Source organism: Nicotiana tomentosiformis, chromosome 3, assembly GCF_000390325.3.
Source record: "Nicotiana tomentosiformis chromosome 3, ASM39032v3, whole genome shotgun sequence".
NCBI lineage: Eukaryota > Viridiplantae > Streptophyta > Magnoliopsida > Solanales > Solanaceae > Nicotiana > Nicotiana tomentosiformis.
The window spans coordinates 115656365-115682593 of NC_090814.1; the positions used below are offsets into that span (position 1 = coordinate 115656365).

A 26229-nucleotide genomic window follows, 5' to 3' on the forward strand; every position below is an offset into this window, starting at 1 on the left:
ACTCTTATCCCGGTTAAGGTCGGGGAACATAGCATCAAGTTTCGATATGCAACAAATGAGTCGAATAAAGAGATGATGAACACGAGCCTAGAATTATTGGACGAAAAACGAGAAGCAGCTCTCGTCTGATTAGCTGCCCAAAAATAGCGGATCGAAAGGTATTATAATCGAAGAACCAATCTTCGATATTTTAAAATCGGGGACTTAGTGATAAGGAAATTTACCCTCAACAACCGAAATTCAAATGAAGGAAAACTGGGTCCGAACTGGGAAGGACCGTATCAGCTTTTGGAAATCGTCGGAAAAGGATCCTACAAGCTTGGTGTAATAAACGGCAAACAACTACCAAGCAATTGGAACGTGTGGCACCTAAAACGATACTACTATTAAGGTATGACCCTCCTATATTCATTTATATCTCGAAATTAACCCTTGCAGGTGTTCGATCAGAAACAGAGATGGGTTATTCAACTCGAAGCCTTTAGGCCTGAAAGCACGCATTGCACTCTTTTTTCCTTAGACCGGTTTTTGTCTCAAATTGGTTTTTCGGCAAGGTTTTTAATGAGCCAACCATTGATCGTGCTAACTTAGAACAATATAATAGTATCCGGGGCCTCTTTACAATCAACCTCGAATACTGGGAGGCATTACCCTCGAATATATCAAGTTCGACGCAAGAAAGTTACTTCATGACAACAGGGTTTCGATAGGAAACATTGTAAGAGCCAAATTATCAAAACGAACCATGCTCATATAGTTTGCTCGATCCCTGGTACAGAACATAAACACATGTATAATGATATAAAGTGAATCTTTTACCGATATCTCATATCTCAGAATCCATCCTCTATTTCGTGATCTATTATGCAAGCAGGCTTAAGGGCCGACCAATAACCCATAAATCGGGGACTGCCAACCGAAAAATCAACGAGATCAAGTCCCACTAAGCCTACGGGCTACATCATTTCGAGTTCGAGCAAGCACTCACTCGACTACTAAACCTAGTGGCTACTCTTATCTCGAGTTCGAGTAATCACTCACTCGACCACTAAGCCTACGGGCTACATTACTTCGAGTTCGAGCAAGTACTCACTCGACTACTAAGCCTACGAGATACTCTTATTTCGAGTTTGAGCAAATACTCACTCGACTACTAAGCCTAAGGGCTACTCTTATTTCGAGTTGGAGCAATCACTCACTTGACCACTAAGCCTACGGGCTACATCACTTTGAGTTCTAGCAAGCACACACTCGACTACTAAGACTAAGGGCTAATCTTATTCCGAGTTCGAGCAATCACTCAATCGACTATTAAAAGCCTACGGGCTACATCATTTCGAGTTCGAGCAATCACTCACTCGACTACTAAGCCTACATACTACATTACTTCGAGTTCGAGCAAGCACTCACTCGACCATTAAGCCTACATGCTACATTACTTCGAGTTCGAGCGAGCACTCACTCAACCATTAAGCTTAAGGGTTACGTCATTTTGAGTTCGAGCAATCACTCACTTGACTACTAAGGCTAAGGGCTAATCTTATTTCTAGTTCGAACAATCACTCACTCGACTATTAAAACCCTACGAGCCACGCCATTTCGAGTTTGAGCAATCACTCACTCGACTACTAAGCCTACGGGCTACATTATTTCGAGTTCGAGCAAGCACTCTCTCGACCATTAAGCCTAAGGGATAATATTATTTCTAGTTCGAGCAATCACTCACTTAACTATTAAAAGCCTACGGGCTACGTTAGTTCGAGTTCGAGCAATCCCTCACTCGACTACTAAGCCTACGGGCTACATTACTTCGAGTTCGAGCAAACACTCACTCGACCATTAAGCCTAAGGGCTAATCGTATTTCGAGTTAGAGAAATCACTCACTCGACTATTTAAATCCTACGGGCTACATTACTTCAAGTTCGAGCAATCACTCACTCAAGATCCGGCTTCGATCAAATTGCCTAAAGTCTCGAACTTATGAAAACTTTCATAAGACATGAATGAAACAGAGTTTTCATAAGGCATGACTGAAACAAAGTTTTCACAAGGCAGAATATGAAACAAATACAAATCGAGAAAGGAAAAGATCTTCATATATATGACTATTTACAAGGTCTGATCAGGACCCTACACAAAGAAGATAAAAAACAAAAAACCCTAAGGTTCCTGATTATCTCCGGGAGCAGCCTCTTCTCCATTGAGCTCCTCCCCGCTCTCAGACCCACTCTTGCTATCATCATCATCGTCATCATCATCAGAAGCTAGGGCTCCAGCTTCGGTTTCAAGTTCTTTAGCCTTTATTATCTCTTCGGTGAGATTAAAACCTCGAGCATGGATTTCCTCGAGGGTCTCCCTCCGAGATTGGCATTTGGCGAGTTCAGCAACCCAGTATGCTCGAGTTTGAGCGGTCTCAGCTGCCTTTCTTGCTTGAACATGAGCAGCTTCGGCATCGGCCCGATAGACAACCACGAATGTATCCGCCACTGCCTTTGCCTTTTCAGCTTCAGATTTGGCCTTGGCAAGTTCGGAAGTCAACCGAGCTTCAAGCTCCTCTATTTTTCTTGCTTGAACCGATCTTCTCTCCTTCATGCCTTGAAGTTGACTTTTGGCCGATGATAATTGGGCTCGAACAACCTCTTTCTCTACAGCAAGGCGATCCATACATTCTTTCTACCCCAAGGTCTCCGCCTTTATTATATCAACCTCCTCACGAAGCTGCCCGATCATCTCGAGCTTCTGCTGCAGCTGTGTGATCAAAATATTAGCCTCCGATCCTAAATCGAGCCCATGTATTTTTAAGATTTTTATTACATGCTCGATCAGATCAGTATGATCTTGGTGAGCCTTGGTCAACTCGGCTCGGATGTCCTTGATCTCCTCTTCTCTTTGCTCACAACGAAGTCTGAATGAATTTTTTCTCCTCCGTGAGCCTTCGGAGGTCGGCCTCGTACCGACTAAGCTCAGCTTGGGACCGAGAACATGCTTCCCGATGAAGCGCTGAGGCCTACGCAGAAAGAAAATAAGTTAGAAGAGGAAATCAAACACAGAGATAATACTAACCAAGAGAGTTAAGGCTTACCCGATTTAGAGCTTGCTGCACTTCGTTAAAAAGGCCTGATGCCTCACCCAAGTCCTTCCTCGAGACTTCTAAATCGCTCAGGCCGATAGCATCTTCGACCCCAGTAAAATAATCACGAAAGGGAACCTCCTTTCCGTGGCCTCCTTCGAGAGAAAGGGTCTTCAAGGCCCGAGCCTCTCGAATCATTTTCTCGAAAAATGAGGGGAGCAGCGGGGTACCTACAATTTCAATTTCCCCAAGTGAATCACTTGGGGCGTTCTCTCCGTCTAGGGGGGGCCTCGAGACCAGCCCCCATAGTTGTACTCACCATTGGCTCATTATGGTGGGAGGTAGCCTCGATCCTCGATGACTCGGGGACTTCGACCAGTTCTCTTCCCGAGACTCCCCCATCACAAAATTGAATCTTTGCGGCTATCATCGATTCAGTAGCCTTTGGAGCCTCGGCGCTCATTTTCACTCGGGATAGTATTTTTCCTCGGCTTACGAGTCGTCTTTGTCTTAAGTATTGGATCCTCGAAGGTAGAGGCCCTTTTGCTTTTGTTGTCCTTCGCCGGTCTTGGAACCTGGGCCAAATTCTTTTCCTCTCCTGACGGGGGCCTCATAACCGCATCTTTGCCCAGGCCTACACAAAAAAAAATTTGATTATAAGTCTAAGAAAATATTTTGTTCGAACCATCAAAGACATGGGAAAGAGGCTGACCATGGTTTTTGGACTCCCATCGGCCCTTCGATAAATCGCGCCACGAGCGCTCGGCATATGTAGAGGTCGAAGCCAGGTCCCGTACCCAGCTCTTAAGGTCAAGAACTGCATCGGGCATCCAAGCAACTGCTGCATCACAAAAAAAGATATCGGTGATAAAGAAACGAAGGAGCAAGACAATAGGAGCTAACAGTAGAATTATATTTACACTTTATGTTCCATTCTTTGGGAAATGGCATCTTCTCGACCGGGATTAGGTCCGAAGTCTTCACTCGAATGAATCTGCCTATCCAATCCCGGTCTTTGTCCTCGTTATATGCTCAAGAATATCACTTTGGTAGCCCGGCGCTGGAGGTTTATTAACCACCTCAATAACTGGGGACCGGCGATAAGATGTTCCTGGGGGGTGTGTTCTTACCTATGATTTATTAGCCCGGCGCCGGTCTTAAAATCATAGGTAAGAACACACCCCCCAGGAACACACTCCTCAGGTTGTGGCTCCACCGGTGTTTTATCTTCGGCGGGTCGCGAAGAAGAAGCTTTTTCTTTCTGAGGAACGGTTTTTGATGTTTTCGCCATTAGGACTTGAAGATTGAAGATAGAGGAAGATGACAAGATTTGGTGTTCTAAAAGAGGAATTTTACAGGGAAAATCTCAAGATTATAGATGAAGAACTCAGAAGATGCGAAAGGGAACTTAGAAGAATTGGAGATGTAAAAGTAAAAAATAGTTTAAAGGGGGCTATTTATAGATTGGGCAAATGGCGGTTCAATATCAGCAGTGGCCGACCATTGCCTTACACACATTTAATGCCTTGGTAAACTGAACCGATGGGACAGCTATCACATACGTCATGGTCGGGATCGATGCAAACGTCAGTGTATATCTAATCGTGCCATTGGAAAATCATGTCGTTTCTCGCTGCATCCTTCTCGATAAATGAGGGGACTATCTGTATACGGTCAAAACCGATTTCAACCTTCATTCAATTGGTCAAGATGGGAACTTAATGGACCGAAGAGCGTCTTCATAATATCGAGATGAGGTCTGAAGCCAGGTTACCAAGCTTCGAGTTTCAGGGACTGATCAAATATCGAGCTCTAAGTCTATACCAAGCTCGAGTCCAAATTGAACTTTGATACAAAGCAGTGTTATCGAGCTTAAGAGCCAGAGACCGACCAATACCAAGCCTGAATCAATATCGGGCCCCGAATCAATATCTAGCTCGATTCAATATTGAGCTCTGAATCTAGAGATCGACCAATATCAAGTCCAATCAAAATCGAGCTCATAGACAAGAGCCATTACAGCCGCACTAAGGGAGAGAATCTTGGCGGGGATTAGGGAAAAGCTGATTTATCATGGGTTCCCCACTATGTATTTTTAATTATATCTAAAGTAGGATCCCTCCACTATAAGTGGGATGGCTATATTTATGTAAAAGGACAACATCAAGGCAGTGATATAGAATATAACTCAGATATTGTTGATACATTCCATTCTGAGAGATTATCCCTTTGAGCTTTATACATTGATTCATCTTGCTTATTCATAAATCATTCCCCTTTTAACTTTGTTTGTATTTCATTGTTTACGGTCAATATTCAACATTTCTACCTACTCTTACGATTTGTATCAAGTTATACCACGTAGCCTTAGAATTATGTATAAATTTAACTCTATCCATTTTTCGGGTAAACAACTTACAGTGAAAACTTATCTATTGTTCAACTTAAAAAACTATACAGGGTAGAAAAACTTAATCTTAGAGAGGATAAGAAGGTATTGAACAAGTCGTTTACATCTCGTTACCTTAGAAAAGAGAAGAGAATATTGTACAAAGTAGATATGTTGGTCATTAAAAACATATATGTACAAACAACTCCTTGGATTACCAAAACAAAAGAAAAATCATGAGAGAACAAAACAAAACATACATATATGAGATATACATATATAGTAGTCGATTTTATGGTCAATTACAAATATTCTTAGATCTAGTTATACGACTCTTTACACAAAAGATCGGCAATATAATATGGAAGATGAATAAATAAAATATGGAAGACCTTTATAAAGTTGTATACGGGTAAAACCGAGTCTAATGAGCACCCCGATTTTTTGGTGAGGCAAACGAAGTAAGGACGTGACTGCAAGGAATCAGAATCAAAACCAGAAACCTCTCGTATCGGGGCCCGAGCAAAATACTGCCTTCGGAGCCATCGAGACCACATTATCCGGGTCCGGTTCAAGTCCTATGACCCCGGAGAGCATTATCAAACGACTGCACATGATTTACAAAGGGCTGCGATATTTGTGCCCAACCGAATATCACGGCGGGAATTTCGGCTCGTATCGACAGAAAATCAGTGACTAGTGAAAAGGAAGATTTTTACCTTTTTTAGAATTGCACCTAGGATAAAACTTCCCTACTATATAAATAGGAAGCTAATTATTCATGAAACACACTGTAACATGCATACCAAGGCAATATACTTTTGTTCTCTCTGTTTCTAAAAATTATTCAAAGTTCTTATTTTTGTTCATAAGTTCTTCATAAGTGTTGGCTCGGAACCGAAGGCAGGTTTCTTGTTAAGCCTTTAACCGAGCCCGGAATCACTATCATCATTGGTTTGGCTATTTACTAGTATATCTTTTATTTACTATAAGATGCGACGGCTGCCGGAGGCATGCACCGATGATCCATCAACCCGAAAAGCTACTGCATTCGGTCTTGTCACCTTGGTTTCATGAAGTGGGGAATGGGAATTGTCGATCCCCTGCCGTGGGAACCCAGTAATGCTCAATTCACAATGTTTATGACCGATTATTTTTCTAAGTGGGTCGAATCTCAAGCGTTCGAGAAGGTTCGGGAAAAAGAAGTCGTCGACTTCATTTGGAACTACATAATATGCCGCTTCGGAATACTAACCGAGATAGTGTATGATAACAGGATGCAGTTCATCGGCAACAAGGTAAATAAATTTTTCGAAGATCATAAGATCAAAAATATCTTGTCAACACCCTATTACCCTAGTGAGAACGGACATGCATAATCAACAAACAAGACCATACTTCAAAACCTAAAGAAAAGGTTGACTGATGCCAAAGGGGAATGGAAGGAAATTCTGCACGAAGTCTTGTAGGCATACCGTACAACCTCTAAATCTAGTACCGGGGCCACTCCATTTTCATTGGTCTATGAAGGCGAAGCACTAATACCAGTCGAAGTAGGAGAACCAAGCCTCAGGTTCCGATATGCGACCGAAGAATCAAACGGTGAGGCCATGAGCATGAGCCTGGAACTATTGGATGAATGGCGCGAGGCCGTCCAGAGACAGTAGATAGAAAGGTATTACAACCGAAGAGCCAACCTCTAACACTGCAATATCGGGGACTTGGTGTTAAGAAAAGTAAAACTGCACACCCAGAACCCGAATGAAGGGAAGTTGGGGCCGAATTGGTAAGGACCATATCGAGTCATCGAGATTACCGGTAAAGGCTCGTACAAACTCGAAGCAGAAAATGGTGCACAGCTACCGAAAAACTGGAACGTAACACACTTAAAGCGGTACTACTGCTAAGGTACGATCTCATTCACCTTTTTATAATGTTGTGAATCGGACTAACACTTGCAGGAAACAACCAAAGGAGAATGTCACTATTAGGTCTGAAAGCGAGTTGCACTCTTTTTCCCTTGACTGGTTTTGTCCCAAATGGGTTTTCCAATAAGGTTATTAACGAGGCAACAGTAAATCGTGCCAACTTAGAATCGAAGACCGATTTTAAATCGGAGTCAATAGTCTCATCAGCAGTATCTGAGCCCTATCAAGATCGACCTCGAATATTGAAGGCCATCACCCTCGGGTCAAGCTTCTTAGCAAGGAAAGAAAGAAACTTTGTGCTTGAATAGCCTAGGCTCGATGTTTAGGATTTATTGTAAGAGCCAAAAGGTCAAGTGAACCGTGCCTGCGTATCTACCTTAGACATAATACAAGCTTTTGCACGCTTTCAATCTTGTACTTTACACACAAAAATGAAGGAAAATTCCTACCTTGCTATTACAAATTTTTGCCTCTTAAAGCATTGAGCCTAAATGTTATCCCTACCCGGGGACTGTCAAGCCCAAGGGCTACCCTTATTTGATCCCAAGGGCTTGCCCCACTCAAGGACTGTTTTCCGAAATAAGTTCGGGCAACTCGGGTTGTCAAAACCCGGAGGCGCAAAACCTATTAGGTAGTGCCTAAACCTAAAAGGATGTGGCCGCCCTGAAAAACAGCTCGGAGACGTCCGAAGCCCGTAATCAAAATGTAAGGCCTTCACTAAGAATTCAAAACTTATCAAAAGGTTACCCTCGGCAAAGGCATCGTCAAAGAATACTTAAGCATCTTGGGAAAACTTCCGGTCACTACGAGGTTTCAAAAGTTTCGAGCAAAAATTGCATCGAGGTTAGGTTCTGTTTGGACCTCCAAAAAACAAATGACTTATTACTATATTTTATTATGTGCTAAGGCATTAGAAATATTTGTAATTATAAAAAGATGCTAAAATACTTGAGACTTGAAATTTCCAAAAGAGAAATTTTATATATTCCCAAATATCTTTACAAAAGCCCAACAAAAACGGCCTCAAAATGAACAAAAAATATGTACACAATACAAAACCTAAAAGATCCCAGGGCATTTACGTCTGGTCTTCAACGGAGCCCGATTCGTCACCAGAACCATCGGGGCCTTCAGATTCTTCGGAGCCCTTAAAACCCTCCGCAGGTTCGGGCTCGGATAGATTCTTCGCCTCGGCCTCAAGAATTTTTGCCTCCTCGATCTTGGCCGACAGGTTGAAGCCTCGGGCATGGATCTCTTCGAGGACCTCCCTTCGAGACAGCCGCCTCACATATTCGGTATTGGTCTTTAGGGGGGACTCGGCTGCTTCGACATCTACCTTGTACTGGACCACTATCTCGTGGGCATCGGCTGAGGTTATATCCATCTTGTACCTCATTACTTCGAGCTCTTTACCAAGGGCATACCGTTCTGTGGCAGCCGAGCTCAGCGGTGCTCAGAGATCCTCATTTAGCTGAGCCCGTTTATTAGCTTTCTCCTTAGCCACCCAAAGTTGAATCTCTACCGAAGATAGTTTCGCCTGGGCGGTTTCCTTCTCCGAGGCCAGCAAATCCATCTTGTTCTTCCACCCATCGGTCATGACTTGGATCTCATCCATCTCTTTTCGGAGTTGGTCGATCTGGTCGATCTTCTGATGTACTTGAGAGGTATTGTCATTAGCCATACGACCAGTTCCTCGTTTCTAACTTCAAAGACCTTTACCTTTTTAACCAAGTCAGCGTGCTCCAGTCGTGCTCCCGTCTTAGGAGTGATGCTTCTTTTTTAGCCCTATCCAGCTCGTCCTGAAGGTTCTTAATGACCCCTTCTTGTTGCTCGCTGAGAAGCTTGTACATATCCCTTTTCTGGGCTAGCTCCTTGACCTCGAGCTCGAGCTGATTGACCTCGACCTTGTATCGAAAGAAGCTCTCGTAAAACCAAGGCCTGCAAAAAGATGAAAAACGTGAGAAATATCAAAACCTAAGTAAAGTTCGAAAGGACGTAATGAGCCTTACCCGGTTCAGCTCCTGCTGCGCCTCATTGAAAAGGCACGGCACATTCACCTTATTCATATTTTCCTGGTCCTCCTCGGTCACCAGGCATCGGAGGTAGCTGGCTATCCCCACGGGAGTAGACAGAACCCGAGTATCCTTTGGGACGGTAAGAATAACCAATCTCTTGTGACTGGGGTACACGTTCGGAGCAAGGAACTGATTAATCAACCTCGGGCTCAAACTCGGCCTGCCAACTTCCAAGGGTGTGTCCTTCTTCGGAACTTTCAGGTTGCCCAGCCCGAAAATATCTTCCGAAGCAGACGAGTCTACGCCATCGAAAAAGGAATGAAGCGTATCGTCCGCGCCATGGACCCCTTCATTGGACTTCTCCTTTCCCGCTTGAGCCTCCTCGAGCATGGACTCAGTGTAGGATGGCGTCCCCGTAATTGTTATTATATCGGGAGCTTCCTTCGGAGCGGAGCCGGCGTCGGGGAGTCCCACCCTGGGTTTCCATATCGACCTCTCAAGTTTTAGGGAGGTCGCCCTCACGAGTCTCCCCCTCGGATGCCTCCTTCCCCTTGGAAGGGTCGTCCTGTGGGTGACAAAAATGAGGTCCTCCTCCGGCTCGTACTTGAGCTGGAGAAGAGAATCGGAGTCTGGCACCCGGGAGCTAGAGCTCTTCCTGGGCTTGCGAGCCATCCTCTTCTTTGGTTTCTTTGCCTCAGGGCCCGAGGAGCCTGAAGGTTTTCTCTTACTTTTCTTCTTTTCCTCTACGGCAGCCCCGGGATGTCCCGCAACGAAGGGATCAACGGACAAGGACACGTTCTCGTCCCCTTCCAAAGGCCTAAGTTCAGTGGTTTTAGGAAAACCTACAACAACAAAAGGGAAGGAAAGTCAGTATGATGAAACTTAGAGGCATGGTATAACCTATTTAGAGAGAGGCCTTACCATAAGAATGGGCCTCTCATCGGCCCTTCGAAAGCCTGCGCCATGCATGCTGGGAGTACGTCATTTGTGTACAAATGCCCTCAATCCATTCCTTTAGCCGGGGAAGTGCATTTGGAACCCGGGCGGCAACTTCATAACCACAAGTATGAATGAGAAGAAAAAAAATTTACACTTAAGGAGAGACTGCACTTACGAGATACGTTCCACTTCTAAGGGAAATGCATGAACTTGAGGGTAATCAAGTCTTCGGTCTTCACCCGAACGAAGCGTCCCTGCCAGCCCCGGTCTCGGTCTTCGTTAATGCTCGAAAAGAGGGCCTTACTGGCCCGGCGAGTAAGCTTGATCAGTCCCCCTCAAAATATTTAGGGACTGTATAAACGAAGTAGATGATCGATCGTGAACCGACGAGACTCATTCTTGTTCAGGAAGTAGCGAAGGAGGATCACGATCCTCCATAGAGATGGATGGATTTTCCTGAGGCACACCTCGTACCTCTTGCAAAAATTCAAATCGGGTCCACCGAGCCTAGTGTGAAACGGTAAGTGTAAACACTTAAGTACCCCTCCACGTGGGAAGTAATGGCATCCTCGGGCCCGGGGACTACTACATCCTTGCCTTACCAATTGTAGTCCTTTCGAATCAAGGGAAGAACATCTTCGGTCACGGAGCATAAGTGCCTTGATGCTCCTTCACCCCGGTCCTGTGTGCATGAGGGTTTCTCGACCTTAAAGTCGTCTGCAATTAAGTAGCCCCTGGGAATAAAAACTTTCAAGGGAGGCTCGGGGGCCGGTTCGTCGGCAACCACCTCGGGAGAAGCCGTTTCGAGGGCAACTACTTCGGGAGCAACCGCCTTAGTATCGGCAACCGATTGGAAAGATGAAGAGGCAACTTGTTGAGGAACAGAGTTGGATGTTTTAGCCATGGTTATCTAGAGAGGTTTGAAAATTTAAAGAAAGAATAAGAAGTTTAAAAAGAACGAATTTTGAGAATGAAGAACAGAGTATGAAGATTTGAATGAAATCTGGGTAAAAACCTGGAAATCACTATGAAAGTTGAAGAACAAGGATAAAGATATGAAGGTTTGAAAGAAGTTTGATGATAGTTGGGAAGCTCGAAGGTAAAAGCTTGGTTGAAAAGTAGAAAAAGAACAAAGGATGAAAACTTTTATAGGAAAATAGGCAACACTTCACATTTGGGGGCAACCAGGCGATGATAGACACGTGTCCGAAGTCAGAACGACGCGACTGATGGGACGTTTCGGCTCATTCATCGTAACATACGGAGGAAGGAATTGGAGAACATCTATCGTTTTCCATCGTTTCGGCAAACCTACTCTCTGAGAAATGAGAGGACTATCTGTATACGGGTAAAACTGAGTCTAATGAGCACCCCGATTTTTCGGTGAGGCAAACGGACTAAGGACATGACTGCAAGGAATCAGAATCAGAACCAGGAGCCTCTCGTATCGGGGCCCGAACAAAATACCTGCCCTCGGAGCTATCGAGACCATGTCCCCCGGGTCTGGTTCGAGTCCTAAGACCTCGGAGAGCATTACCAAACGATCACACACGATTAACAAAGGGCCGCAATATCCGTGCCCAACCAGATATCACGGCGTGAATCTCGGCCCGTATCGGCAGAAAATTAGTGACTAGCGAAAAGAAGATTTTTACCTTTCTTAGAATTGTACCTAGGGTAAAACTCTCCTACTATATAAAGGGGAAGCTAATTATTCATTAGACACAATGTAATACGCATACCAATGCAATATACTTATGTTCTCTCTGTTTTTAAAATTATTCAAAGTTCTTGTTTTCGTTCATAAGTTCTTCATAAGTGCTGGCTCGAAACCGAAGGCAAGTTTCTTGTTAAGCCTTTAACCGAGCTCGGACTCACTATCATCATTGATTTGGCTATTTACTATATCTTTTATTTGCTTATCTAAAGTCATTAATCAGTTGTATTGAATTAGTCCACATATACTTAAAATCGCGTATATATTCAATTGTTATCCATTTTTAATGGTATACAATAGTCATTTTTCTATATCTAATATATGAGATGGACCATCTATATCTAACACATTTACAAAGGTAAACGAAAAGCAAAGCTATTGAATAAACTTCTTAAAAGTACGTCACTGAAAATGTAAAAGAAATAGCTGTAGCAGAACTCGGAAGTTGCAGCAGATCAGTTACTGGACAAAAAGAGCTGTTAAACGGGAAAGCTAAATTGATCTGTCTAAGTAGATAATATACTGAGGCCGAGTGTGTGTATATATATATATATATATACGTATCCCCTTTATAACCGATCATGAACCATAACCTCATGACTATGCTACAATTATATATGTCATTTAAAAGGTAATTGCATATATTTTATCTAATAACATTAATTGATAATTTAGATTAAATGACAGCTATAATAGATTAAATTACACAGATACTGATGAAATAATAATCTCAGAAAGAGAGTCCGCGAGAAGCAACGCTTATTTTTTGCTTTTCTTGACGTGTTTATATGCTTTCCGTTTGAGGAAAATAATATTTCTGCATGCAATGTGAATCATATCCTTGACTAGTCAACTCCCCATCTTCTCCAATCTTTCTTAATTTCCTCTTTGACTGCGATACTAGATGTCGAGTTTGGAAAACTTCCTTCAATTTTATTAGACATTTTAAGAAAAGATTTCCTTTGCCAATATCTTGAATAAGTTCCCTTTTATCCGCCCCCCAAAAAATAAAACTCACATTATAGTGCATAAATGCAATAAAATAACACGGTCTTACGTGTAGTTTCTGACACTCGCACACTGAATAGAACAGTAGTGCACACCCCACCCCAGATGGGAGGGTGGGTAGGAGATGAAAGCTCGTTGTAAAGCCCACTTGAGATCTAGTCTCATTAATTTGCAACTTAAGGAATTAGAATATTTTCATATAGAAGGGGATATCTCCAGAAACTTGATATTTTCTTTCTATGTCCCAAAACCCTATTTAAAGACAAATTAAGCCCACTTCTTTCTCCCATGCAATTGTCTTCTTCACTAGCTACTTGTGTTCTTATGCATTAGTCTTGATCTCTTTCTTTCCCCTTTAATTAATTAATCTTCTCCAAATTAAAGCACCATTATATTTTCTCACTCGATCTCCATAAGGTTGTTCTCCACATTGCACACTCAAGACTCAAACCGCCTTATATCATCACTAGCTGTATTAATATTTCTTCAGAAACATATTTTAGAAAGTTTACGTTTGAAAAATGTCAAGCAGAAGATCGTCACGCTCAAGACATTCAGGAGTTTCTTCAAGGATATCTGAAGACCAGATAAATGATCTTGTTTCCAAGTTGCAGGACCTTCTTCCTGAGCTTCGTAATAGGTCCTCTGACAAGGTACGTATTTGTATGTTTAGCTCCCTTTTGTAATAATAAAAAAAAAACAGCCCGGTAAACTAAGCTCGTATTCTCATTATATGCGGAGTTGTATTAATTTTAATCTTTTTTTTAATAATGGCATATATACGAGGTGCATGGAGTATAAATTAAGAAGGAAGAACCTAGTACAAGCTAGTCTTTATATATGATTACCAATATTAACTAATCCTTGTACAAGGAAAATTAAGAAGTTACAAGTCCCAGTGGTCCCGATGACCTTTCCTAGGTTTTAAGTTCTTGGTTTCTGAAGGACCTTAGAAACCAAGCGAAATGATAATATATTTAATTTTAACCAAAGGAAAAGGATTCCTTTTGCCCCTTGATTTATTGAACTTACTAAACTTGTGAATTGTGATCTCCGCATATATAGGTTGACTCTAAATATATACTCTTACTATTATACAGTACAATTTATGTTTAATAAAAACATATAATAGTACTTTTGATCTATGTGAATTACTAATGTTCTTTTATTGTGGGGTTTCGTAATTGGCGCAGGTTTCAGCGGCAAGGGTATTACAAGACACATGCAACTACATAAGAGGCTTGCACAGAGAGGTTGATGATCTTAGTGAGCGCTTATCTCAACTCTTGGCCACTTCAGACACCGCCCAAGCTGCACTTATTAGAAGCCTACTTTTGCAATAGAGACCATATCTTCTCCCTTTTTTCTTTTTTTAATTTCTGTTTCCTTCATATTTTGTTTTTGCATTTCAAATTATTCTTCTAGGAATTTCCGCACACTCTCTCCTTATTAATTTTTTTGACTACTAGAAAATCCTTACGAAGTAGGAGTATCTAAGATCTTTAATTTCTTCAGTTTAAGTTGTGTGCAATAAAAAGGAGAGCATTTTGATTGGAATGATGTTACTTCGGTCATAACGGGTGAAATATTTGGATAAATGGTTGGAAATATGGGCAATTGGTTAAGTTGGGGGTTTCCAGATAATCTTCACAAGTATATATATGTTGTTTGGGAATTCAAATTTGGTAGCTGGAATTCATATTAATTCGGTGGGTTTGTAGTTTGTTTAATATATAAGTATAATTTAGGTATAGTCATCTAGTTACTGAATTTAATTTAGGTACTTCTGTGTAATAAATCAATAATTCGGATATCACTATGAAATTCATCCGACAAGTAATCCAGTTTATCGTTCACTGAGACAAAAAGGTAACTGGCTATAGTTATTATACATACATATGAAGCAAACTACCAACATTACACGCCAACCAATTAAGGATAATAAAGGTCTATAAATGCATATCGAGCACTATATCTTGAATATCTAATAGGAGTATATAGAATTTACCGATACTAAAAGATGAATAAATGAAAGGAGGATGTGGAAAAAAAAAAAAGGGGGGGGGGGGGGGGGGGGGTTCTAGCTAGGAAAGTTATCCTAGATTCAAAGCAATACGTTTTTTCCCCTAGAAGAAAAAAGTACACTATTCCAACCACTTTTAATAAGAGGACTTGAGTTAAGGTCGTGAGTGGCTTGGAAAAGAAAAATTCGAATAGAAAATGCTTTCTCTGGATGGACCTTACACAACGTGAATTTGGGTTAAAAGGAATTGATAGAACCATTAATTGATTATGAAAAATGAAGCCTCCCGCAGGCAAATGATATATATACTCATAAAAAAAAAAAAATTAAGAATAGCTTAGAGTTCCTTAGCAAATCCCGACAAAATCATGATGAAACTCTGCCTGAGATCTATTCATAGCAAAAAACTGATAAATAGGGTGCCTCACTAAGCATAATTCGGGATGAAAGGACTCTCCATTTTTCATTTCTTCTTTTTCTCAAGTTCCTATTTGGATTTGTGACACTTGTCCTAGTTAAATATCAAAGATTAATATTTATTTAATCATTAAATTATCACGATCCAAAATTCATTAAAAGTCGTGATGACGCCTAATTAACACCACCGTCACGCAAGCCATTAATAAGTGTTTACCCCCAAAACCCGATGTCATAAGTGCATGAGTATCAACTAAAAAATATAATAAAATACAATATCTGTCTGGAATACAACTTAGACAGGAGAACATACATAACTCTGATGGAGACTCTGCAGGTTGCGGATCGCAACATGAAATGCAGCTCACGGTAAGTCCCCCACAATAGTCGCGCCTCTGTGCCCAAAAGATCACCAAACATATATGTACTTGCACAAAAATATGCAGCAAGTATAGCATGAGTACGTAAATCAACGCGTACCCGGTAAGTATCTAGCCTAACCCCAGCGAAGTAGTGACGAGGGGTCGATATCGACACTTACTAGTGGTTCATGACGAGGGGTCGATATCGACACCTACTAGTGGTCCAATAAGACATATACAATAAGGAGTAAACAGATATGGGGCAGAGTAAACAAAACGAAATAAACAAGTATAAGTACGTGGTGCAATCCTTCTCTCAACAATGGACTCAAACTCTCGATTAGCAGTTACCTCCTCCACCGGAGTGTGTGTATATATATATATATATATATATATATATATATATATATATATAAAGGATCTCACAGATAGGCCGTCATAATTCAAATCCGGAAAGATCCCAGATACACTGGCTTTTTGACAAATGATACGCACGTTTCCATAGACGTATTTTATAGAAATGCCGAGGCGTACGACCCGATCCTATCATAATCCGGTATATAACCATAGATACATCTACTATATATTGCTGAGGCGAACGACCCGCTCCCATGAGACTGTGGTACATAATCTTGCCGAGGCGAACGGCCTGATCACATAAGATGTGCGCACTGTCGGGGGTCGAACAGCCCGATCCCATTAGAATAAGAAGCTTTAACGGGTACATAACCTCACTCACGAAGGGACATGTGAGTTATAAGAAGATTTGGGGAAACCTTTAAATGAGAACGCATAACGCGGGAGAAATTCGTAAGAGGAGTACAATTATTCCGTGACAAATCATGAAGTTCGTCCGAATCTCTACAGTAGCGAGTTTACCACTCTACACAAATCTAGTCTCAAATTGTCACGTGTAGTAAAAGAATTTAATAGGCAAGAGATAACTCAATTAGTACAGCTATAGCATGGCATGAACTTAAGTCTACCCGGACAATAACATGAATGTAGCTACGTACGTACTCTCGTCACCTCGTGCGCATGTAGCCCCCTAAACAAGTAGCAATTATCAATTACAACACCTAGGGGTAGTTTCCCCCTCATAAAGTTAGACAAGAGACTTACCTCGCTCCGAAGTTTCATAATCTAGCTCCAACGCCACTCTAACACCCCAAACCGATGCTCATCGCTCCAAAACTAGTCAATAAATGTGCAAATATATAAATATATACTCTAATACTCATAATAAATAAATTTATAATAATTTTTCACTCTGCTCGAAAAGTCAATAAAGTCAACCCTCCGGCCCACGTGCCCGGATTTCAAAAATTTTCGAAGATAAACATTACCCATAACATTGCTAAATCAATATATAGTTTATTCCAAACTCCATGCCCAAATTCGTGGTCAAAATTCAAAAATACAAATTTCTAGGTTTTCCTATAAAATTCCAAATTTTTACAAATTTTCATGTCTAAATCCATATATAAATCTTGTATTTAACTCACAATACGCGGGAATCACTAACCTTGACATATATGATGAAAATCTCTCCTTGAAGCTCTTTAAAATCGCCCCAACCAAGTGAAAACTGAGAGAAGAAGAGCCAAACCCCGCTCTTAAAACGATTCTGCCCAACGATATTTTCTCACCTGCGGGACAGTAGCCGCACTTGCGGCGTCGCTTCTGCGACCACACCACCGCTTCTGCGGAAATCACCCAAACACGATGCCTCACACCTGCGGAAACATTCTCCTCTTCTACGACATCACAGGTGCGATCTCCCTTCCGCTCTTGCGCCTTCTTCCGCTTCTGCGCCCCACGCTTCGCTTCTGCGCTTGCGCAGATGCGGCCAAAACTCCGCACCTGTGGTCCTTCCCCTAGCTGACCTGCTCCGCTTCTGCGATCCCTAGGCCGCTTCTGCGGCCCCGCACCTGCGGCCAAAACCTCGCAGGTGCACCAGCTAACAACACATTCAGCACTTTCATAAGGCCAAATTCAATCCATTAACCATCTGGAATCCACCCGATGCCCTCGGGACCTTAACCAAATATATCAACATGTTCCAAATTATAATAGAAACTTAGTCGAAGCCTTAAACTATGTCAAACAACATCAAAATCATGAATCACGCCTCGAATCAAACTTAAAATTTCCAAGTTTTCAAATTTTATAACTTGTACCGGAACGCATCAAATCAAGTTCGATTGACCTCAAATTTTGCACACAAGTCATAATTGACATTACGGTCCTAATCCAACTTCCGGAATCGAAATCCAACCCCGATATCAAAAAGTTCACTCCCGGTCAAACTTCTCAAAATCATCCAAATTTCTAACTTTCGCCAATTGACACCGAAATAACCTACGAACCTCCAAATCAACATCCGGATGCGCCCCTAAAACCAGAATCACCATACGGAGCTATTCCCCAGCTCAGAATTCCAAACGGATTTTGATAACATTAAAATACACTTCAACCCAAATTTATGAAATTCTTCCAAAATGCCACTTTCTACAATAGGCGCCGAAACGCTCCCGGTTCATCCAAAACCCGATCCAGACATATGCCCAAGTCCAAAATCATCATACGAACCTCTTGGAGCCTTCAAATCCCGATTTCGCGGTCGTTTACTTAAAAATCAAACCTTAGTCAATTCCTCGAACTTAAAGCTTCTGAAATTAGAATTTTCTTTCCAAATCAACTCCGAACTTCCCGAAATTCAATTCCGATCACGTGTACAAGTCATAATACCTGAAGTGAAGTTACTCAAGGCCTCAAACTGCCGAGCGACGCTCTAGAGCTCAAAATGACCGGTCAGGTTATTACATTCTCTCCCACTTAAACATACGTTCGTCCTCGAACGTGCTAAGAACTGCTCCGGAGTTGTCCAAAATCACTGTTTAACACCTTGTGTACATACCCGTGCCACCACAACCCAGTTAAGCACATTAGCTCAAGCCTGACTGAAGATCTTTCCTGCTACCTTAGCTAGCAAGCTTTAGAGCCAAATTCCAACATCCAAAGTTTCTCCCCGATACCCAATTCTAACATACGAATACCGTATCAATCTCCACACGCTGAACCGACACATGATCAAGCACCCATGCTGATAACACACAATGCATTGCATAACTTTTTTGCCCATGGTAATCCCTCTCCAAGCACAACAACTGCAAATTTATCGACCCGATGCCCGTGGTATACCTCATAACACATATAAACCCGGTCTCAACCCTCACAATACTGCAACGATGAAAGAGATGCGCAGGAACTCATAGCCACCTGCCCAAACCATAAATTATGGGGTCTCTCCTCCTGACAAGAGTCATTACCTCATTTTGAACTGAACAACATAAATCTTCTCTTTAATGCACCTTATATAAATCAAACTGCACTGATCCCAGGTCCAATAACCTCGTCTCACCCAATACAAGCTGCTCAGGCAATAAGTCGTCTAGAATACTGCACAAAATCTCATATGACGCCAACAATGCGCCGGCAAGCTACCAACTCGAATGTGATACATAAGGAAAAAATGAACTCTGGAACGAACTACTCAACCCACATAACTAATTAACAACCGTAAAGATGTTACGAACCTTCCTGAAAAAATGAGGAACAAAACACACAAGAATAGATATAGGAAAATTGTACTCCACATCACACTGTTGCGGCGTGCAACCCAATCCACACATGATACCGTTGCGGCGTGCAACCCAATCCAACCATGACACCCGTGGTGGCGTGCCACCCGATCCAAACAACATACTCGTGGCGGCGTGCCACCCGATCCAAATAGCGTACCCGTGGCAGCGTGCCACCCGATCCACACATAATAATCTAAAGAAAACACACATCAAGTCGTAATGCTTATACTCACGAAATGTTCAAAATCGACCACGAGCACACCAAGTGCAAAAGTACAACCCTGGGGAGACGGATAGCGCCATACACTACAAAACCCAAGCACAACGAAGGTGCAATGAATGACCTGTATCTTGAGAGCCATTTTGCTCATATAACACCACAAGCTACACGGGACCACATCACACGTGCGAATAATCAAGGCGTCTCACAACCTAAATGGCACAGTAGAAGGTTACATGGAATGGCTGACGACGGAAATAACATCCAATGTACGAAGACTCCTCCATAAAAAACGCTATGCTGAATGAACCCACCCGGCCTGGTGTAGTGCACACATCCACATTTAGACCCATCAACGGACCTCAAGCCGATTTTGATCATACCATGCTGGGCGAATAATCTTTCAAGGACCCACAATGACCTATTCGTGACACATAAGAACAGCCGTCAAATTCGGAACAAACTCACATGGTCCACACCCAAGGAATAGAATGCCTCGCAGACATCAACTCTCGCATTTGCGATATTAACATAACCTCCATACTTAGTTTCAATATGTAACAATCAAGTTACCAACATGTCACACTTATACAATCTTCCCGTGGGATACGCCCCCACGACCTCCCGCACCAGGTAGCAAAGTCTGCACATCCATACCACCGGCCATAAAATGCTGCAAAGCGAATCGAGAATCCTCAAATCAGTACACAAAGCCTCTTACACAGAACACCGTTCTCAGGTGACGCTAAAGACAATACCAGCTTACTCTAAACATCTGAATTCTTTCCTGCTCATCCGAGCTCGTGACATTCTTTTCAACACCGAACGCAACCTTGATCCTCAACTTTCAATTCCCATGCCGCTCACTGCACCTAACATGCCAATACGCGAGAATACAAGAATTCCATAATAACTCCTGAACCACCAATAGAATAAACACTCCATCATATAGAAACCCTTCACTCAACTCATTTCAGGAGAATCATTGCAACACACGACTGAATTCCCATAACCGCAGAAAATACAATCCTCAAGTAGTGGTCTAAACCACCATAACTCTTCCGGGATCCATCTACACATAACAGGCCAGTATAATCAAATACCTCCAAATAAATCAAATTACGGCGGTCTTCAAGCCTTGCACATACCGCCACAAATCACCTGCATAACTTAACAAGCTGAAAGAACCGATCATTGCCACCACCATGCCGATTCAACCATTGCTAACTGACCCAACTTCTTCTAATTTACTCTGGACTTGCCGTAGAAATAATAATAGCTCCATTAAAAACATAATGAACTCAATCTGCACTCATCCCGAGTGACTCTATTTCACGAGACCACATTGTCTCAAAATCCACGAACTATCTCAGACCCTCCTTGTGCGCACATTCTCATCTTCAACTGGTACACCCATTCTGATAATTCCTCTACGAATCCGAAGTTATTTTCTCACATATCTCTAATGTTGCACTGCATACCGATGATAACATAGAACACTCCAAGTCCCTTTCATAATCCACTGCTAAAGCTCGATACTTAACCATACCACGGACCCGAAATCCTTAGGCACCGCACTTTAATTTATGAATCCACTAGGACCATTATTGAGAGTCACCCACTATGACTTATTACCGAATACAATAAAACTCCAAGGCCCTACTAGCACATGAACACCCTCTCAAAGAAGCAACCGATTGAATTTCTTTCCTTGTACATTACATCCACACGAAGCATAAACTCTGAGTCTTCCCAAAACCTGAACATGAATCGATAAGGCCAAATATAGCACACACTCCTCAAATCCTTTGTTCAAATTACCACTGGTATTTTCCTTCCTTAGTCGTAGTAACCCACTAATACACCGATAACCAGAAATCGCACAAGTAGACAACCACGCAATTCAATCGTAGACGGTGGGGCTCCCCCACTTAGCTTGAAGCTACAATTACATAACCCCCGAACCCACCAAGATTCCTTCTTCCCTATTGATATCAAGTGAAAGTCCGCCAATATATTCCAAACTCGAAGTCATGTTGCATCCAAATAAAATTCGTGGACCTACTCACTGCCCACCATGATTCCCAAATTGCTCTAAACTTTCCTCAAGGTGTATGGCTATCCTACCACAGAACCCATATGCTACTCTGCCACTCTCCCACTTTGGTTAAACCCTCTCCTTTAAGCAACTACTCGATTTCTGCTTTTCATACTCGACCCGCTAGTAATTCAACCACCGCGAGACGCTTTCCGCCATGCCCTTCCCCATACTTCGCTGCCCAAATATTACCCCAAATCAAATCCATACTTGTAGCACCTGAACAAATGAGTCGCTACCAACTCAAAACCTCTTAGAAGATCATCTTTCTCGAGCCATCAATACTAGGAATAACAATTCGATTCCGAAATTGCTACACTCTGTTATCTCTGACAATCGCTTCTCAGGCACCATTTCACAATTCCCTGCCTCGAAGGCAAATTGAAGAACACCATAACACCGGTGAATCTTAACGCGTTCAACCAGGACGATGACACCACATCACAATTGAGAACTCTACCACGCTCGAAAATATCAAGTCTCGTTACTCCATCAACCCAAACCTAAACATCTATAGTATGATTGCCTTTCCTTTGTTGGAATTAAATGTTGAACCTCTACATCACGCACTGAGAAATCCTCCTTTCAAGTCATTCACTGCGTCGGCATATAAACAAGCACCCCACCATTACATTAGTACCGTGAGATAATAACTCATGAACATCATAGCAACTTGTGCATAGCCTCAAACCATCCGAAATATAGCTACTGAGCTGAAATGACAGAACATCCTTCCTCAAGAAGATGATAATAACTTGCTCGAATGCGTAGGGAGAAACACCCTGCTCCCCGTTTGTAGTACCACTGCAACTCCTCGATGCCCAATTGACACGAGAGCTGAATATCGTATAAGAATGAGTAGGAAGGATAAGCCTTAAAGGAATCAAATCGCACGATGAGAAATCAAGAAGGGAAGTGCTCCTAACAGCCCTGTAGCCTCTCGAAGATAAGTACAGACGTCTTCGTACCGATCCGCAAGACTTTACTAGACTTGCTCATGACTCGTGATACCTAAGTGAACCTAACGCTCTAATACCAAGCTGTCACGATCCAAAATCTACTAAAGGTCGTGATGGAGCCTAACACTGCCGTCAGGCAAGACATTAGTGAATGTTTAACTGAATTACTCATTTTAGTACTTCTGAAATCATAATTTTCATCAATTAAGTAGTAAGAAATAGAATTCGTAGGGTAAGGATAATATTTTTACAACTTCAATAATGAACAACCCGTAAGCACTCCCAAAACCGATGTCACAAGTGCATGAGCATCAACTAGGAAATATAATAAAATACAATATCTGTCTAGAATACAACTTAGATAGGAGAACAGAAATAACTCTGATGGAGACTCTGCAGGCTGTGGATCGTAACATAAAATGCAGCTCATGGTAAGTCCCCCGCAATAGCCGCGCCTCTGCGCCCAAAAGATCACTAGACATATATGCACCTGCACAAAAATGTGCAACAAGTGTAGCATGAGTACGTAAATCAACGCGTACTCAGTAAGTATCTAGCCTAACCCCAAAGAAGTAGTTACGAGGGGTCGATATCGATACTTACTAGTAGTCCAATAAGACAGATACAGTAAGGAGTAAATAGATATGGGGCAGAGTAAAGAAACGAAATAAACAAGTATAAGTACGTGGTGCAATCCTTCTCTCAACAATGGACTCAATCTCTCGATTAGCAGTTACCTCCTCCACCGGAGTATGTGTGTGTGTGTGTGTATATATATATATATATATAGTCGTCATAATTCAAATTAGGAAAATTTCCAGATACACTGGCTTTTTGACAAATGATACACACGTTTCCATAGAAGTATTTTATAGAAATACCGAGGCGTACGGCCCGATCCCATCATAATCTGGTATATAACCATAGATACATCTACTATATATTGCTGAGGCGAACGACCCGCTCCCATAAGAGTGTGGTACATAATCCTGCCGAGGCGAACGGCCCGATCCCATAAGATGTGCGCACTGTCGAGGGTCGAACAGCAAGAACCATAAATGTATCTATCCTGCCGAGGCGAACGGCCACTTAATAGAGAATAATATATCTGATAACTACGAATAATGCAGCGATCATCATAAGTAATTCTCAATAATCATAATTTAGGAACAAGGAGAAAAGATAAAAAGTAGTGTGAATAAATGAAAGAGGGGAAATGTCTAATAAAGCGGTAATATTGCAAGTGTTAAATGGTCCAAACAACTTTTTAATTGCGGCCGGTGAGCACCTTAGACATGGCATCTACTATTAAGTGGAACTATATATGGATGAGAGCGCATAACGCGGGAGAAATTCGTAAGAGTACAATTATTCCGTGACAAATCATGAAGTTCGTCCGAATCTCTACAATAGTGAGTCTACCACTCTACATAAATCTAGTCTCAAATTGTCACGTGTAGTAAAAGAATTTAATAGGCAAGAGATAACCCAATTAGTACAATTATAGCATGGCATGAACCTGAGTCTACCCGGACAATACCATGAATACAGCTACGTACGAACTCTCGTCACCTCGTGCGTACGTAGCCTCCGCAACAAGTAGCAATTATCAATTACAATACCTAGGGGTAGTTTCCCCTTCATAGAGTTAGACAAGAGACTTATTTCGCTCTGAAGTTCCATAACCCGGGTCCAACGCCACTCTAACTATCCAAACTGATGCACGTCGCTCCAAAATTAGTCAATCAATGTGCAAATCCATAAATATATACTCTAATACTCATAATAAAATAATTTATAATAATTTTTCACTCCGCTCGAAAAGTCGATAAAGGCAACCCTCGGGCCCACGTGCCCGGATTCCGAAATTTTTCGAAGATAAGTATTACTCATAACATTGCTAACTCAATATATAGTTTATTCCAAATTCCATGCCCAAATTCGTGGTCAAAATTCAAAAATACAAATTTCTAGGTTTTCCTACAAAATCCTAAATTTCTACAATTTTTCATGTCTAAATCCATATATAAATCTTGTATTTAATTCGCAATATGCGGAAATCACTTACCTTGATATAGATTATGAAAATCCCTCCTTGAAACTCTCTAAAATCGCCCCAACCAAGTGAAAAATGAGAGAAGAAGAGTCAAATCCCGCTCTTAAGACGATTCTGCCCAACGATATTTTCGCACCTGCGGGACGGTAGCCGCATCTGCGGCGTTGCTTCTGCGACCACGCCACCGCTTCTGCGGAAATCACCCAAATACGATGCCTCGCACCTACGAAATCATTCCCCTCTTCTGCGACATCGCAGGTGCGAGTTCCCTTCCGCTCCTGCGCCTTCTTCCGCTTCTACCGCCCCACGAAAGTCCGCACCTGCGGTCCTTCCCCTGGATGACCTGCTCCGCTTCTGCGACCCGCACCTGCGGCCAAAACCTCGCAGGTATGGTTACACTAGATGACAGCAGCTTCAACTCTTTCATAAGGCCAAATTCAATCCGTTAACCATCCGTAATCCACCCAAGGCCCTCAGGACCTTAACCAAATATATCAACATGTCCCAAATTACAATACGAACTTAATCGAAGCCTTAAACCACGTCAAACAACATCAAAATCATGAATCACGCCTCGAATCAAACTTAAAATTTCCAAGTTTCCAAATTCTATAACTTGTACCGGAACGCATCAAATAAAGTCCGATTGACCTCAAATTTTGCACACAAGTCATAATTGACATTACGGTCCTATTTCAACTTTCGGAATCGGAATGCGACCCCGATAACAAAAATTTTACTCCCGATCAAACTTCTCAAAATCATCCAAATTTCCAACTTTCGCCAATTGACGCCGAAATGACCTACGTACCTCCAAATCAATATCCGGACGTTCCTCTAAAACCAGAATCATTATACGGAGCTATTCTCAGACTCGGAATTCTAAACGGATATCGATAACATTAAAATATACTTCAACCCAAATTTATGAAATTTTTCCAAAATGCCAACTTTCTACTATAGGCGCCGAAATGCTCCCGGGGTCATCCAAAACCCGATCCGGACATACATCCAAGTCCATAATGTCCAAGTCCAAAATCATCATACGAACCTGTTGGAACCTTCATATCCTGATTTCGAGATCGTTTACTGAAAAGTCAAACCTTAGTCAATTCCTCTAACTTAAAGCTTCCGAAATTAGAATTTTCTTTCCAAATCAACTCTGAACTTACCGAAATTCAATTTCGATCACGTGTATAAGTTATAATACCTGAAGTGAAGTTAATCAAGGCCTCAAACCGCCGAGCGACGCTAGAACTCAAAACGACCGATCAGGTCGTTACATAAATAGTTTTAGCTATGGTTAAAAAGGTTGATTTACCCATTAATCTAGGAAAGAAGTACGCTCTAACTTTGGTAAAAAAGATCTTCATCTTACAA

General features: G+C 42.0%; 1 protein-coding gene and 1 long non-coding RNA gene across 2 annotated transcripts in view; one reads left to right on the forward strand and one right to left on the reverse strand.

Moving 5' to 3' along the window:
* LOC138907166 (uncharacterized) overlaps positions 1 to 26229 on the reverse strand; it is an 82339-nt gene that overhangs the window by 44796 nt on the left and 11314 nt on the right. The gene's annotated exons all lie outside the window — the stretch shown is intronic.
* Positions 13262 to 14574, forward strand: LOC104108093 (transcription factor PRE3). Its single transcript, XM_009617067.4, has 2 exons — positions 13262 to 13720; positions 14261 to 14574. The coding sequence occupies exons 1-2, from the start codon at positions 13589 to 13591 to the stop codon at positions 14408 to 14410; spliced, it is 282 nt and encodes a 93-aa protein (XP_009615362.1). The 5' UTR covers positions 13262 to 13588; the 3' UTR covers positions 14411 to 14574.